The 18863-nt window shown below is 37.6% G+C and overlaps 1 protein-coding gene across 2 annotated transcripts in view; it reads left to right on the top strand.

Moving 5' to 3' along the window:
- Positions 1-1213: 1213 nt before the first annotated feature.
- eeig1b (estrogen-induced osteoclastogenesis regulator 1b) overlaps positions 1214-18863 on the top strand; it is a 48941-nt gene continuing 31291 nt past the window's right edge. The window contains exons 1-2 of one of the 2 annotated variants that reach the window (XM_062031427.1): positions 1214-1385; positions 1523-1743. In XM_062031427.1, the coding sequence (XP_061887411.1) occupies positions 1598-1743 (146 nt within the window). In that variant the 5' untranslated portion in view covers positions 1214-1385; positions 1523-1597. The remainder of the gene's footprint in view (positions 1386-1522; positions 1744-18863) is intronic. The other variant, XM_062031426.1, reaches the window with a different exon arrangement.

Here is an 18863-nt window from a genome sequence, read left to right as displayed (position 1 = left end):
GCACCTTCACTCACAGGTTACACCCGGACATACGCCCATAAATAACACTTTTCAAAATAAAAGCAGCACAGTTGTATTGCGCGCACGACATAGATGTTTTTTCAACTTTATTTTGTAATTTGTGATTGCAGCTGTTCACATTCACTCACAATCACGCACGCACGCACATACCTCCACACGGAAGTAATACAAATAACGCTTTTCAAAACAAAAGCAGCACCGTTGCATTGCACACTCGACATAGATACTTTTTAAAATGTATTTTGTAATTTATGATTGGCCTCACGCGGGCCGGACAGGGACGCACAAAGGGCCGGATGTGGCCCGCGGGCTGCAGAATGCCCAGGTCTGATATAGATCAATACAGTCTGCAAGGGATACAGTCCGTAAGCACACATGATTGTGCGTGCTGCTGGTCCACTTATAGTACTAACCTTTAACGGTTAATTTTACTCATTTTCATTAATTACTAGTTTCTATGTAACTGTTTTTATATTGTTTTACTTTCTTTTTTATTCAATAATTGTTTTTATTTATTTATCTTATTTTATTAATTTATTTTTAATTTTATTAATTTTTTTTAAAAAAGGACCTTATCTTCACCATACCTGGTTGTACAAATTAGGCATACTAATGTGTTAATTCCACGACTGTATATATCGGTATCGGTTGATATCGGTATTGGTAATTAAGAGTTGGACTATATCGGAATATCGGATATCGGCAAAAAGCCATTATCGGACATCCCTAGTTGTTAGTCAAATAAATACCTGCAACATATATACTGTAATGCCCCGCAGTGGAGAAGGAGTCACACAGACGAGGATGCGCTGCTCAATCGCTTTATTAACAAGCGGTAACTGGTTGTAGTTCAAAAAGTAACGCACACACATACACGAGCTGCTGTTAGCCACAACTCACGCTCACACACACTCAAGTTCTCCGCCAACTCACTCGCGCATGCGCGTTCCCCAAACTCTTAAAGACACAGTACACTAATGCAAATATCACAGATATTACAATACGTTGAAAGTGTCCTGCCGAGATATTTCTAAAAATCATAGCAATACTAATAATTTCGTTGTTGTTTTTTTGCGATGATTGCTTTTTATTTTCAGGCTCTAGTACCGTCCCTCAAAATGTGTGTGCGCGCCTGCGCACTTGCACCTGCCGCTAAGGTCCTCAGGCGCAGGTAGATGTGCTGTGACTGAGGGCAGTCCCTCCTTGTGCAGTGCGTGGTGCGTTCACGAACCTCGGACTGCCGTGGGACAAGTTAGAGTCGAAGCGCCCGAGGCTGATAAAGTGCCGATTAGCCAACCTCCGGCTTCGCAGCGGTGCCCACCTGCAGCGTTCCGCCGAGTCAAAGGAACATAGCCACCCGAACGGTAAGGTTTAGTCGACGTTTATTTGTATTAACATATTTATTTTGAAGTCGAGTGTGCTTGTGTTTGCGTGGCAGCTGTTTACGAGACCGCCCGCTCTGTAAAACTTAACGCTTTACCCAGTTTATTTTATATTCTAGCTTCGACTACAGACATGAGTCACTCAAAATCAAAGGGGCTCCAACTTCTGACGTGAAGCCCATTCGAGTTGGACAATGTATCTTTTCGTGAAGAAGAAGAAGTTTAAGTTCCAAGTGCGCTTTACTTTAGAGGAGCTCACGGCAGTGCCTTTCGTTAACGGAGTACTTTTCTGCAAGATCCGCTTGCTTGATGGCGGGGACTTTGCCATCCTGTCATCCAGGTATGTGTCACACTTTTTACGTATTTGTCATCGATATAACTTTGCCCTCACCAGGTGTTTTAATTCAGCCTTAATGGTAATAGTGAAGCTCTTATGAAGAAAGGATTAATCATATGTGTTAGATCCTCTACAGGGTGGTTGCTGTGACATTGCTATGAAAATGCATATGCTGCACTTCACCTTCAGTAAACAACTATTTCACCCTTTTGTCCCCTGCTCAAGTTACCTTAGCTCCACCCTACCTGCTTATGTTGCTGCATGTTGGAACCAGTGTTGGGGCAAATTGCTTTCAAAAATGATTTAGTTAAGACTTAGACTTCCTTTTTATTGTCGTTCAAATTTGAACTTTACAGTACAGATAAGAACAAAATTTCGTTACATAAGCTCATGGTAGTGCAGGATAAAAAAGTAATAAGGTGCAGATATAAATAAATAAATAGGTTACTGTACAAATAAATATATTGCACTTTTTCACATGCGTCCACGTTTATGGATGTATGTTATATTGTCCTTTTTATTCCAGCGAGTTAATCCATTTTGGGGGGAGTTGAGGGGATAATTAAGAGTCTTACGGCCTGAGGGAAGAAGCTGTTACAGAACCTGGAGGTTCTGCTTCGGAGAATGCGGAACCTCTTTCTAGAGTCCAGCACTGAAAATAGTCCTTGGTGGGGTTGGGAGGAGTCTTTGCAGATTTTCTGAGCCCTGGTCAGGCGGCGGCTTTTTGCGATCTCCTGGACAGGAGGAAGAGGAGTCCTGATGATCTTTTCCGCCGTCCTCACCACTCTCTGGAAAGACTTCCAGTCTGAGGCATTGCAGGCTCCAGTCCAGACAGAGATGCTGTTGGTCAGCAAGGGCTCGGCAAACCAACATGTTGAAAGAGCCATATTGGACCAAAAATACAAAAAACAAATCTGTCTGGAGCCGCAAAAAGTTAAAAGCCTTATTTAAGTGTTGTAATGAAGGCAACATTGATTGATTGATTGAAACTTTTATTAGTAGATTGTACAGCACAGTACATATTCCGTACAATTGACCACTAAATGGTAACACCCGAATAACTTTTTCAACTTGTTTAAGTCGGCGTCCATGTAAATCAATTCATGGTACAAATATATACTATCAGCATAAAACAGTCATCACACAAGTTAATCATCAGAGTATACACATTGAATTATTTATCCAATCCAATCCACTTTATTTATATAGCACATTTAAAGGCCTACTGAAACCCACTACTACCGACCACGCAGTCTGATAGTTTATATATCAATGATGAAATCTTAACATTGCAACACATGCCAATACGGCCGGGTTAACTTATAAAGTGCAATTTTAAATTTCCCGCTAAACTTCCGGTTGGAAACGTCTATGTATGATGACGTATGCGCGTGACGTCAATCGTTGAAACGGAAGTATTCGGACACATTGTATCCAATACAAAAAGCTCGGTTTTCATCGCAAAATTCCACAGTATTCTGGACATCTGCGTTGGTGAATCTTTTGCAATTTGTTTAATGAACAATGAAGACTGCAAAGAAGAAAGCTGTAGGTGGGATCGGTGTATAAGCGGCTGGCTGCAGCAACACAACCAGGAGGACTTTGACTTGGATTGCAGACGCGCTATCCGACGCTAGCCGCATTGATGATCGGGTGAAGTCCTTCGTCGCTCCGTCGATCGCTGGAACGCAGGTGAGCACGGGTGTTGATGAGCAGATGAGGGCTGGCTGGCGTAGGTGGATAGCTAATGTTTTTAGCATAGCTCTGTGAGGTCCCGTTGCTAGGTTACCTTCAATGGCGTCGTTAGCAACAGCATTGTTAAGCTTCGCCAGGCTGGAAAGCATTAACTGTGTAGTTACATGTCCATGGTTTAACAGTATTGTTGATTTTCTGTCTATCCTTCCAGTCAGGGGTTTATTTATTTTGTTTCTATCTGCAGTTAAGCCCGATGCTATCATGTTAGCTCTGTAGCTAAAGTGCTTCGCCGATGTATTGTCGTGGAGATAAAAGTCACTGTGAATGTCCATTTCACGTTCTCGACTCTCATTTTCAAGAGGATATAGTATCCGAGGTGGTTTAAAATACAAATCCGTGATCCACAATAGAAAAAGGAGAGAGTGTGGAATCCAATGAGCCTGCTTGTACCTAAGTTACGGTCAGAGCGAAAAAAGATGTGTCCTGCACTACACTCTAGTCCTTCACTCTCACGTTCCTCATCCACGAATCTTTCATCCTGGCTCAAATTAATGGGGTAATCGTCGCTTTCTCAGTCCGAATCGCTCTCGCTGCTGGTGTAAACAATGGGGAAATGTGAGGAGCCTTTCAACCTGTGACGTCACGCTACTTCCGGTACAGGCAAGGCTTTTTTTATCAGCGACCAAAAGTTGCGAACTTTATCGTTGATGTTCTCTACTAAATCCTTTCAGCAAAAATATGGCAATATCGCAAAATTATCAAGTATGACACATAGAATGGATCTGCTATCCCCATTTAAATAAAACAATTTCATTTCAGTAGGTCTTTAAACAACAAAATGTTTCCAAAGTGCTGCACAACAATATTAAAAGCAATATTCAAATATTATCCTTAGCTCCACCAATGACTGAACAAAAACAAAAAACAAATACATATAAAACCAATATAAAAACCAATATAAAATAAATATGATTAAAAACGATTTTAAAGGGTAAAACCAATTAAAACAGTAAACAGAAATCAAAATTTTAAAAACAGAGGAAAACAGAGGACCACACAACTAACATAGTGTTAAAAGCCAGAGAATAAAAGTGGGTCTTAAGACGAGACTTAAAACACTCCACTGTGGGAGCAGTTCGAACATGGAGGGGCAGAGTGTTCCAGAGCTTAGGGCCGACCACAGAGAAGGCCCTGTCTCCCCTGGTTTTAAGTCTGGTCTTGGGCACTACGAGCTGGAGCTGGCTCTCGGACCTCAGAGCGCGCGCAGGATTGTAAATTTGGATGAGGTCCGAGATATACTGAGGTGCCAGTACATGTAAAGCTTTAAAAAAAAAAAAACAGCAAGGTTTTAAAATCAATTCTAAAATGAACAGCACTTCAGTCATCAACAATTGCATCATCTGAGAAATTGACATTGAAACAGTGTAGGTCTGACTTAACCCTTGTGTGGTGTTTGGTTCTGTGGGACCCGTTTTCATTTTTTATTAAAAGAAAAAAGATACAATTAATTTTTCAAACTGAGACTCACTGACTTTGGCTCATTTTCTGTGAAGAGCATATATCAGAATACATATTTAATGACCACACACCATACACATACAAATACAGTATTTTAAACTGCATGGGACAGTCTTCACACATTTGCAGACTTAAAACTGACCTATAAAGTACTGCATGAATTGGCCCCGCATCCTCTTTTTTACTGCCTTTTTTACATCATGGCCGGGGGACTACAGATGAAAACTAGCCTTCTGGCTAATTCTGGCTTTTTTAACCACATGTAATCATGTGTTTTATGAAATTGCATTGTCCCCTTTGAAATAAACTAATCTTAATCTTAAGGAAAGTACAGGCTGTCTTCTTCTAATGGATTTATTACAATCTTTGCAAGCTGGGTAACGTTTGCTGTGGTCTGGAACAACATGACACACAATCAGAAATGCAGCCAATATTACATACAGATAATGTGTCATGAGACATGCAAATATAAATTAAATACACAGAGGACATAAGTAAAGGAAATTAAATGAACTCAAATATACCTACAAATGAGGCATGATGATGCAATATGTATAACACACAGCTAGCCTAAATAGCATGATAGCATGGATTATTAAAACTCCACGCAAGTCAATAACGTCAACAAAGCTCATCCTTTGTGCATTCACGCACATCATAAAACGTTTGGTGGACAAAGAAGGAGTGGCATAAATCACATCTTTCTGTGGCAGCATCGGAGAAAGTTGTCCATGTAAACAAACTACGGTGAATTCAAGGACTGCCAAAATTAGTCGCTGGCCAAATACTGTCATCTTTGAAGCATAAAAACAAACATATTAAACAGTGGGCTTTCTAACAATTAGGAAGGTTTGTGTTATGTTTGTCCTCCTACAGAAACATTATTAAAACAACAAATATATTTTTCCCCCATCTTTTTCCATTTTTAAAAATGCTCCAGGGAGCCACTAGGGCGGTGTTAAAGAGCCGCATGCGGCTCGAGAGCCGCGGGTTGCTGAACCCTGATCGGTTGTATTCCCCCCAACAATGAATTGAATTAGCTGACGATGTATAATAACACACCATACAAATATTTTAGACAAGCAAAACAAATATTAATGAATAATTTGATTATAGGTCCACTTATAAATATTTTTAATCTACTTTTAAATCACTTGTTTGGTTTGATTTAAGTTTATTTCGAACATGTATATTGTTACAAGTGATACATCATATAATTTTTATATTTACATTTCTTTTTGCAATATATTCGAAAAAGAATAGGAAGAAGCTAAGTTTATTTAATCCTATCAATCCAACTCAATCAAACTTTATTTATAAAGCGCTTCTCATACATAAAAGAAATGCAACGCAAAGTGCTTTACAAAGTTAAAAACAATACACCGTATATTATATGGACAAATGATTGCATGGCTGAGTACAGAGGAGACATGTGAGTAAACACTATCACAGGAGCCATCTGCACCAGGAGGTCATCAGACCATGGCCACCAGGACGCTGACACAAAAGCGCCCCCACAAGCACGGCCGATAACCCCTGAGGCAGATGGCTCATCTATGAAAAATAATACAAGTTGTTAAATAGTAATCAACCATGAGTAGAGATAAAGAATAAAATACAAGAAAAACACATGAAGATTAATAAAATAAAAAAATTAAATAAATGAATATACAGTAAATAAATAATAAATAACTAGAACTAAATAAAATATTGCAGAACTAGTAGGATAAAAAGTAAAATACAAGTGACTTCAATAAAATAATTAATATCAGGTAAAAGCCATATCAAAAAGGTGGGTCTTAAGCTTGCTCTTAAAAACATGAACATTCTCTTACCCCTTTTCCAATTCATAGCAACTAGCACATGTTTGCTTCCTGTCCTCATTTTGTAACACAATTCACATCAAAATAAAACACATCTATTAACAAATAGTTATGTCAGTTCTGATTCACATATGAGATGGATAATATCTCATTTTAATAAAGTTCAAGATGTTTATCAAAAATCTTCTTCCTTGTACTTTGTAAGCACTTGAACAGCCTCCTAAACTGGATCATATTAGTACATCATGTAAGCCCACATACTGATAAGCTGAAGGTTTGAAGTGTAAGTGCATACACATGTTTTAAGTTCTTCTCTTTTGTTAAGAATAATTGTTGTTCGTTCTCAGGTAGCAGGTTGATTGATTTGTGCACAATGTTAGCTGTTTGCAAATGCACCAAATCATTGAATTTCAATATTTTTGACTCAATATATAAGGGATTGTATGTTCTCTATAGCCAACATTATGTATTATTCTAACTGACCTTTAGATTGCAATGGAAACCCTGGCCTCCCCTCCCTCTCCAAAAGTAACATCACAGCAATTTTTTTCCCCCAGACACAGTTGAAAAAAGACTTCATCAAGGTTAAAAAATATTGAAACAAATGTGTTAAAAAACTGCTGTGATACACAAATGGGTAGATAAGCTCTTTTCTGCTCTGCTTCCTCCTACTCCTTTTTGGACGTTCTGTAATGTGAAACTGGAAATATGTGATGTATAATATTGTAATTGTATGCATGTTAGAAATAAACTAACATTATAACTAGGGCTGGGCGATATGGCCTTTTTTTAATATCTCAATATTTTTAGGCCATATCGCGATACACAATATATATCTCAATATTTTGCCTTAGCCTTGAATTAACACTTGATACATATAATCACACCAGTATGGTGAATCTATGTGTCTACATTAAAACATTCTTGTTCATACTGCATTAATATATGCTCATTTTAAACTTTCAGGCAGAGAAGGAAATCACAACTAAGTCAATTTACCAAACCTGTATTTATTAAACAGTTATTAAGCAGTGGCACAAACATTCATGTCATTTCCAAAACAGAAAGTGCAAGATTGTCAGAGACATTTTAAAACAAGCTATTAGTGCACTTTTGTGCATGATGTCACTAAGATGACTTATCAAAACAACACTAAATTAAAGTGCACTTGTACAGAACGCCACTACAATAGTTTAAAACAAATAAAGTGCACTTTTGTGCATGATGTCACACAAGATATTTCAATAAGTGTCAAATAAAAATGAGCTGCATAATAGGAAATCAAATAGTGTTCGTCCTTCGCTATGTGGTAGGTTACTGCAGACTTTTTGATTGATTAATTGATTGACTGAAACTTTTATTAGTAGATTGCACAGTTCAGTACATGTTCCGTACAATTGACCACTAAATGGTAACACCCGAATAAGTTTTTCAACTTGTTTAAGTCAGGGTCCACGTAATTACACATATTCCACGACATGATCTCCTTTTGTTGTTGACTCTTTTTTTCATACGGTGTTGATCTGGAAATGTTTGCCTCGGCATTTTGATGGTGTGGGCGTGTGGCACCAATTGGAGATGTTGACATGCGGAGTAAGCACTCTTCATTCTCTAGCAGGTGACTTTTCAAATGATGCTACATATTAGCAGTAATGCTACTTTTTGTAGAAACGCTTTTGCCCCACATTTGACGAATTAAGGTTGTCTGTTCGACATATTCCCGCTAAAAGCCAAACCACGCCAGACGATGGACCCCCTGTTGTTTTTCTTGGGAATTAATTCTTCCTTCATTTGTTACCAGATTCGCACCTTTTTTCTCTCGTATTACTACTCGCATCACAGCTAACGTTACCCATGCTGCTACCTCTCTGCTGCGCGAGGGCGTATACGTATGTGACGTATGACGTGACAGTATGTGACGTATGTAAGAAGGTGCGCTTGCTGTCTGTGAGAAGGAGAGACAAGACAGAGTGGGAAGAGCCTGTCGTGTAATGCCACCAGCTAAAAGCAACTGCGTGAGAACGTATACTCGAATATCACAATATAGTCATTTTCTATATCGCACAGAGACAAACCCGCGATATATCGCGTATATCGATATATCGCCCAGCCCTAACTATAACCATAACCAGTCACAACGTTAGGTACACTTGTCCACTCTCAGATGGATCCAGGGCTGCCTTAAAAAAAAGCTACTTTTAGCTGCATTCATGTCACTGCATGTCTCACGCCGGTGTTATGCACATGCCAAGATTAGAAGAAAACCATAATTTATCCTGCCTTCTCTTGTGTTTCTTCAAACCAAGTCGTACTATTTATATTACATACTGGTCCATATTGAGTAAACAGTCCTGTGTTAAGACAAATCAACACAGAAGCATTTATTTTATGGACATCACAGCAGGTGGGAGGGCACTGGAGGGGAATGAATAACACTCCATCCATCCATCTTCTTCCGCTTATCCGAGGTCGGGTCGCGGGGGCAGCAGCCCAAGCAGGGAAGCCCAGGCTTCCCTCTCCCCAGCTACTTCGTCCAGCTCTACCCGGGGGATCCCGAGGCGTTCCCAGGCCAGCCGGGAGACATAGTCTTCCCAACGTGTCCTGGGTCTTCCCTGTGGCCTCCTACCGGTCGGACGTGCCCTTATATTATCATTCTCACAGCCTGAAGCAGAGGGGAAGGAGCTCAGTGTTTAATGTCCAAATAAGTGTGTCCACCTCACTGTGATGTGACACTGTAGCCATTGTTAAAATAAGATTGTGACACACAGCAGTCAGAGGCATCCAAAACTGCATGCAAACCTCACGCCCAAATGCATGAACTTTGTGATTTGATGGTTTGGAATTGTTTCACACTACTATCCTACTTTCTGAAATTGATAAGTGAAAAAAAATGAAAATCATCATAGGTCCTCTAAAACAGAGGTGTCCAAAGTGCGGCCCTGGGGCCATTTGCGGCCCGCAGCTAATTGTTTACCGGCCCGCCACACATTCTGGAAATGTTACTGCAAAAATAAAAAAGAACATTAAAAAAAGTGGAATGAGGTGAAATCTAACGAGAAAAAGTTGCAATGTTGACACAAAAGCTGCCATGCAGGCTGTTATTTTTCTTTTGTCTTTCTTTATTTTTCTTTTTTTGCCATTGCTCAAAAAAAAAATAATGACAAAAAATCCATGCTATAATGAATTATTTTCAAAGCTCCAACTACTTCAAATATTTCACTTTAAAATGTTTTATGTGGTAAATATAGCATATATTGTGTAGTTGCCTTATAAAAACATCAAAGTTTTATTTGACAAAAGAGCATAAAACAAACAAAATAATAGATCAAACGTAAAATCGACAGATATATCTGAAGTTGATCTCGTAACTTAAGTGTTGAAAGTAAAAGAAAAACCTATTAAAAATGTATCACTTTATGAGTGGGGTACCTTTTGGATCCCAAATATATTTAGTGGTATTTTATTTATTTTTTCACTGTGATTACTCAAAAATATTAAATAATTAAAATCAATGGTGTCCTGCATTATTGATCTTTTAGGGCTCTAGTTACTAAATACTACATATTTCAGTTTTACTATAAAAAACAAAGTTGTTTTTGACAGAAAAGCCATAACACCTTTTTTTTGTATTACTTTATATCAACATGAAGTTGATATAGAGATTTACTGTAAGCGTTAAATAAAAAATATTAATAATAATTTGACTTATTTTTTAAATTTTAATGACTGAGACCCTTTATGGTCCCCGGGACCTCTAAAGGTAAAATAAATTAAAAAATCCATATATTTTGTTATGGTTTGAAAATGAAAAATATCAAAATGGCCCCCACATGCTTTAATTTTTCCGTGTGCGGCCCTCAATGGGAAAAGTTTGGACACCCCTGCTCTAAAACAATATAGTAATACAACAGCATTTGACAATGGAACAATATCAATAAAATAGTACAATAAGAGTCGTCCCTCGTTTATCGCAGCTACTTGGTTACAGTTAAACCAACCAATGGGGAGATGTGTTATTGCTGAGGCAAAAATTGAAGATGAAGTGAAATAAAAAGTTGTTCTGCCAAAAGATTAGTCAACTTGATTGTTACAGTGAAGCTAGCGCCAAGATTAACTGCGTGTTGTTGTTAGCAGTGATCAATCACCCTTAACCCGGAAACGAAAGTACCGCTTGGTGAATAGCTTTATCAATCTTTAGAGAAAATAGGACAAATACCACACTGTAATACATAAACGACATAAATAAGATTTAATTTAACACTTAATTTAGGCCAAAATACTGTATGTATAAAGATGCTTAAACATGATTTATCTGTGTGTCTGCAACTGTATTCGTATCCAAATAATAATCGGGAAAAATAAAGTCAATAGTGACATAGATCTAAAAAAAAAAAAAAAAAGCAAAAAAATTATATCGGCTCTCATTCCTATGCTTTTAATTGCCTCCAAAGCCCAGTCCTGTGTGAACTTATTGCATGTTTTTTGTAAACAATATGATAACATAAATACAACAATATCAACAATGTAACAATATGAACAGCACAAGAAGAACCTACCGGTAATTTATTTTTCAAAAATAAACATATAAAAGTCATCTTCTGAAAATATCGATATCATTGCTAGTAACAAAAGTAGCAAGAAAACAAATATTCATATCAGCATTCTTAATAGTTAATGCTAATCGACATGCTTGCATGTCTGAAACTGACACTTTATTGTTGTTACAAAAGTTTTCTGACTGATGGGATTTTTCATCATCCAATATAAGAACATCTGAAGCTAAACTTACTTTTTGGCATAGGATCATTAATGACATGAGCAGCAGGATTACCAAGTCGGTGATCCACTGCAGAAAAACATTTAAGCTGCACTGCTGTTACTTCGTCTGTCCACAGCTGATTACAACAAAACATAAGACGAACACTTATATTTGTGGTTAACATAAGGATATGTGTTCGAAATTATTTACGCATTTATCGTGTCCGAAAAATTAGATTGAAAATTGATCCGGATGTTGATGTATTAAAACCTCTTTCTTGTTACATACAATCCATCCATCCATTTTCTACCACTTGTCCCTTTCGGGGTCGAGGGGGGGGCTGGAGCCTATCTCAGCTGCATTCGGGCGGAAGGCGGGGTACACCCTGAACAAGTCGCCACCTCATCACAGGGCGCTACATACAATATTAACTGTTATTTGTTCATGCACATAATAAATAATAAAGTTTTTGGATGTCTTCATTAAATCAATGTATTCTTGGTTGACGAAACGGGATTCAAAGTAATATTGTGATATTGGCACATCTCATCTTTGCATACATTACTAGACTACCCTTAGGAGATGTTCAGATGAGATGTGTCAATATTAAAATATTACTTTGAATCACTTTGGCAACCATAAGTTGTCGTTTGGGGAAGATTTCAACTTTTTAAAGGTTACTTCAACACGTAAATCGTACAGTATCATACACGTAACTCTCTTAAGGGTCATCTAATACAAACCCTGTTTCCATATGAGGTTGGAAATTGTGTTAGATGTAAATATAAACGGAATACAATGATTTGCAAATCATTTTCAACCCATATTCAGTTGAATATGCTACAAAGACAACATATTTGATGTTCAAACTGATAAACTTTTTTTTTTGGCAAATAATCATTAACTTTAGAATTTGATGCCAGCAACACGTGACAAAGAAGTTGGGAAATGTAGCAATAAATACTGATAAAGTTGAGGAATGCTCATCAAACACTTATTTGGAACATCCCACAGGTGAACAGGCAAATTGGGAACAGGTGGGTGCCATGATTGGGTATAAAAGTAGATTCCATGAAATGCTCAGTCATTCACAAACAAGGATGGGGCGAGGGTCACCACTTTGTCAACAAATGCGTGAGCAAATTGTTGAACAATTTAAGAAAAACCTTTCTCAACCAGCTATTGCAAGGAATTTAGGGATTTCACCATCTACGGTCCGTAATATTATCAAAGGGTTCAGAGAATCTGGAGAAATCCCTGCACATAAGCAGCTAAGCCCGTGACCTTCGATCCCTCAGGCTGTACTGCATCAACAAGCGACATCAGTGTGTAAAGGACATCACCACATGGGCTCAGGAACACTTCAGAAACCCACTGTCAGTAACTACAGTTGGTCGCTACATCTGTAAGTGCAAGTTAAAACTCTCCTATGCAAGACGAAAACCGTTTATCAACAACACCCAGAAACGCTGTCGGCTTCGCTGGGCCTGAGCTCATCTAAGATGGACTGATACAAAGTGGAAAAGTGTTCTGTGGTCTGACGAGTCCACATTTCAAATTGTTTTTGGAAACTGTGGACGTCGTGTCCTCCGGACCAAAGAGGAAAAGAACCATTCGGATTGTTATAGGCGCAAAGTTGAAAAGCCAGCATCCGTGATGGTATGGTGGTTTTATTAGTGCCCAAGACATGGGTAACTTACACATCTGTGAAGGCGCCATTAATGCTGAAAGGTACATACAGGTTTTGGAGCAACATATGTTGCCATCCAAGCAACGTTACCATGGACGCCCCTGCTTATTTCAGCAAGACAATGCCAAGCCACATGTTACATCAACGTGGCTTCATAGTAAAAGAGTGCGGGTACTACACTGGCCTGCCTGTAGTCCAGACCTGTCTCCCATTGAAAATGTGTGGTGCATTATGAATGGGAAATAATTCCACCTAAAAAGCTTAATAAATTGGTCTCCTCAGTTCCCAAACGTTTACTGAGTGTTGTTAAAAGGAAAGGCCATGTAACACAGTGGTAAAAATGCCCCTGTGCCAACTTTTTTACAATGTGTTGCTGCCATTAAATTATAAGTTAATGATTATTTGCACACAAAAAAAAGAAGTTTCTCAGTTCGAAGGTTAAGTATCTTGTCTTTGCAGTTTATTCAATTGAATATGGGTCAAAAAGGATTTGCAAATCATTGTATTCCGTTTATATTTACATCTAACACAATTTCCCAACTCATGGAAACGGCGTTTGTAATTTATGCACAGATGAGATGTGTCAATATTACGTCGAATCACTTTTTGGCAACCAAGAATACATTGATTTAATGAATACATCCAAACACTTAATTAATATTTATTATGTGCATGAACATTTAATATTGTATGTAGCTTTTAAACAAGAAAAAGGTTTTAGCACATCATAATCGAATCAATAACAGTCCTTTTCAATCTCATCAGTGTTTCCCACACATTCATTTATTTGTGGCGGCCCGCCACGAAAAAATTAAGGCCGCCACAAAAATATTAAAAAAAAATTTTTTTTTTTGTTTGTTTTTGTTTTTTGTTTTTTTGTTTTTGTCCTGTCCAGCTTCTCAGGCAAATCATATAGTTGATGTAGATGCCCATATCGGCTGTTCAGATTTACTTTACAAAAGAGAAGTGTAGGATCAAGATTTTTGGAGCTCTTTGTTCAGTGGATCAGATGTTTGATGAAGCTTTGTGTCTATCTACCACCACTACTGTTTTCTGTTTATTTGTTACTGACTGTGGCAGGACACCTCTGCCTCTGTTTCACTTTATGTTGCTGGTAAATAATATGGTTGTAGTAGTAGGCTAAAGTTAAATTATTTAGTATGCACTAATTAAAGGGGCAGAGCTTTAAGAGACATTTTAGCTTTTATATTTTTATAAGATATATATTTTGTAAGAACCACAATTAATAAATATATTTCAGTGAATAACTTATTGTTCGAATCTGTATATAAATATGTACATAAAGTGTTGTAATTATATTGTAAAATGGATGGATGGATGGATGGACGTTTAAAACAAAACTGTTATTATTAATAAGTATACATTTTTTGAGCCTTTTTAGAGAAAATCATATCATCGTAGTAAATTATGCAAATTACTCGATGATGTCATGGTGACCACGCCCATAGCCACGCCCCCACCGCCACAGGTATCTTGGCAGTTTATGGGAAACACTGCTCATTATTATCATAGAAATGGCCAACTCTTTAATTTTTCTGACACAACAAAGGCTTTAATAATTTCAAACACATATTGTTACAATACCCACGGATATACAAACTTGTAGTAATCAGTTGTGAACAGACAAAGCCCCAGCCGTAAAGGTTTAGCGAGCGGCAAAAATATTAAATTTAATTTACAGTTGTGCTGTCACGATCGATGACTCGCCTGCTGATGGCATCATAGGAGTGAAAATCAAATGGGTACTTTTCACTGTATCCCAGTTGTACACATATTACCATGTGGAACATTATTAAGCCACACATTTTGTTTTTATTTTTAGTGGGGACAACTAACTTCCTCATCTGAAAAGGAAAATATTTTGATTGGCTGTCCTTCAGAACTAACCCCCACTCCTCATTCAATATACGCCGTTATAGAGCTGTGATTGGATATACTCCGAACTTGTCCCACCCATCAACAAGTTAATATTAAATATGATTGGATTTCGGTTCTTTTTTATACTTAACTAAAATGTCAGTTATCGTGTTATCGTCTTAGTCCAGGGGTCGGCAACCCAAAATGTTGAAAGACCAATATTGGACCAAAAATAAAAATAAAAAAATCCTTCTGGAGCTGCAAAAAATTAAAAGCCTCATATGAGTCTTAGAATTAAGGCAACACATGATGTAAGTGTTTATATTAGCTATTAACTATCAAAATGACTATGTTTCGCAGGCTGACACAAATCTTTGTTGATAGAAATTTTGAAATGTAATATTTACTCTACCAATTTTTGTAACATTGGAAAACATTAGTAAAACGGAGGCTCCTCAGAGGGTGAGATAACTCCTAGAAATTACTGGCTTAGAATGGCCAAAGGTATAGATGTGTGTGTCCAAGTTAAAGGAAACAGCAGGCTGTCTTCTTCTAATGGATTTATTACAATCTTTGCAAGCTGGGTAATGTTTGCTGTGGTCTGGAACAACATGGCACACAAACAACTATCAGACATGCAGCCAATATTACATACAGACAATGTGTCATGAGACATGCAAATATACATTAAATACACAGAGGACATAAGTAAAGGAAATTAAATGAGCTTAAATATACCTACAAACGAGGCATAATGATGCAATATGTACATACAGCTAGCCTAAATCGTATGCATGTTCGAAATAAACTGGAACTGAACTATACTGAATACTTCAAAATTAGAGACAGTTTTACTTTATGGTTTTGGTAAATAAAATAAAAAGTATCTTTTTTTTTTAATGCTACGATTGGTTTGCAGTATGTGTAAATTTGTATTTAGATTCCAGAAGATCGATCAAATCTGCTTAGAGGAAAACAAAGTGTAAAGCCTTTAAAGCAGGCCTGGGCAAATTAAGGCCCGGGGGCCACATGCGGCCCGTTAAGCTTTTCAATCTGGTCCGCCGGAGATTCCCAAATAATTTTTTTAGATCTTTAAGATAGAAAGTGTAGCTGCCATTATGATGTGCAGTGATGTTTTCTAATGACCGTAAGTCTTGAACTATACAAAGTATTTCAATGGTTGGAATCTGCACTTTTGGATGATATACCAGTTACTATGGTAATCTAATTAGTTACTATGGCCATCTAATTAGTTACTATGGTAATCTAAGTCACAGCAGCTCAGACGAGGCACCAAGCAGTGTGGGCGGGAAGCGTTTCCACAGACGCGGAAGGAGATTTTCACTTAAAGTTCTAAAGCTTAGTGATATATCAGATAGTAGGTGGGTTTGTTTTGTACCCTTCGCGTTCATATTTCACTGTTTGTTGCATTTTTGTTGCGTTTCACTTGATTGTAAAATATGTCGATCGAAAGGGGGTGTGACATTCATATTTCGTCAATATTCAGTGTTTTATCGTTCATAGAAAAATGTAAAATTCCATTACGTTTTTTAAGGCGGTCTGTCATAAGGTTTTTAACATTCAATCAGACATTAATGTGAGGTTTTTTATTAGTGTCCCTAAAAATAGATATACCGGCCCCCAGACACATTTTTTTCTGTAAATGTGGCCCCTGAGTCAAAATACTTGCCCAGGCCTGCTTTAAAGTCTTGTCTGAAATACTTGTCATTCTCCAGCCATGTTTTTTTCCAAGCCTTGAACATGTCTCATCATTGTCTGGTCACACTTCCCATTTCAGCAGGTTCCCATTTTGTTTCCAAATTTGTCTTTAAAGCATTTTAAAAACATGAAGCTTGTGTGAGTAAAACCTGTAGGTTCATGCAGATCATCTGAACTCAACGTTGGCATGGAAACAGGAAAAAATATCTCACTTCCCATTCATATTTTCACAATTTAAAATTTAAACTTAGTGGTAATTGATGTGGTTTGGTATCGGCTTTGTTGACCAAATATGCAAATTATACTTGAATACCCCCTATTTTGTATTAAATGTTGTTCACGGTATTGGATGTAGTAACCAACCAGCGATGTAATGCGTACCCTCACAGCTTCTACCTTGAAGCTGATACCTACCATACAATGGTGGGATTGTGAAATGCTTGGTTGTAAAAAAAATGTTGCAAAACCTGTTCGACTGTTCCTTGTCTCTCTGTGGGCCACCAGCAGGATACACTGTCTCTCTTTCTTATGAAGTGCAAATAAACTAATGATTTAGCTGGAAATATCAGTTAATGATTGTGGGTTATACTTGATCAGAACCTGATGATCATCTTCATGATCAATGACATATTATAAAGCCAATGGTACTACTATATAAAGTAAACGTGATAACATTCTCCAACATGCAGGAACATCTGTTAGGATCTCCAACATTCCTTTTTATGGGCAGAAAATTTAATTTAACATTTTCATTTTTTAAAAAATGTTTTTTTTAATTCTACCAGGACTAATGCAAGTCTTACAAGACTCGGTTAATACTACAAAACTTCCCAAATCTTTATTTTTGATACACGTACATGAACACATATGTCTTGTGCTTTCAGAAAAAACAATCAATTTATTACTGTTTAATGTGGAATTAAATAATAATTTAGCATTTATTGTACAAAACCCAAAACCAGTGAAGTTGGCATGTTGTGTAAATCGTGAATAAAAACAGAATACAATGATTTGCAAATCATTTTCAACGTACATTCAATTGACTAGACTGCAAAAACAAGATACTTAATGTTCGAACTGGAAAACTTTTTAATTTTTTGCAAATATTAGCTCATTTAGAATTTGATGCCTGCAACATGTTTCAAAAAAGCTGGCAGAAGTGGCAAAAAAGACTGAGAAAGTTGAGGAATGGTCATCAAACACGTATTTGGAACATCCCACAGGTAAACAGGCTAATTGGGAACAGGTGCGTGCCATGATTGGGTATAAAAGCAGTTCCATGAAATGCTCAGTCATTCACAAACAAGGATGGGGCGAGGGTCACCACTTTGTGAACAAATGCATGAGCAAATTGTCGAACAGTTTAAGAACAACATTTCTCAACGAGCTATTGCAAGGAATTTAGGGATTTTACTATATACGGTCTGTTATATCATCAAAAGTTTCAGAGAATCTGGAGAAATCACTGCACGTAACATTGAATGCTCGTGACCTTGGGTCCCTCAGGCAGTACTACATCAAACACCGACATCAGTGTGTAAAGGATATAACCACATGGGCTCAGGAACACTTCAGAAAACTACTGTCAGTAACTACAGTTGGTCGCTATATCTATAAGTGCAAGTTAAACCTCTACTATGCAAAGCGAAAGCCATTTATCAACAACACCCAGAAACGCCGCCAGCTTCGCTGGGTCCTAGCTCATCTAAGATGGACTGATGCAAAGTGGAAAAGTGTTCTGTGGTCTGACGAGTCCACATTTCAGATTGTTTTTGGAAACTGTGGATGTTGTGTCCTCCGGACCAAAGAGGAAATGAACCATCCAGATTGTTTATAGGCGCAAAGTTCAAAAGCCAGCATCTGTGATGGTATGGGGGTGTATTAGTGCCCAAGGCATGGGTAACTTATTTGCATATATTTGGATTATATCAGCTTTCATCTAAAATGTCCGATTTAAGCACGCTGATACAAGCAATCCGGCAGCACGTTTACTTGTGTAAAGATAGACAGCCAGTTAACATCTAAATGTCCTCCTATTTCT

Source organism: Entelurus aequoreus, linkage group LG21 (genome assembly GCF_033978785.1).
Source record: "Entelurus aequoreus isolate RoL-2023_Sb linkage group LG21, RoL_Eaeq_v1.1, whole genome shotgun sequence".
Lineage (NCBI taxonomy): Eukaryota > Metazoa > Chordata > Actinopteri > Syngnathiformes > Syngnathidae > Entelurus > Entelurus aequoreus.
This window is presented reverse-complemented; position numbering and strand designations above follow the sequence as displayed.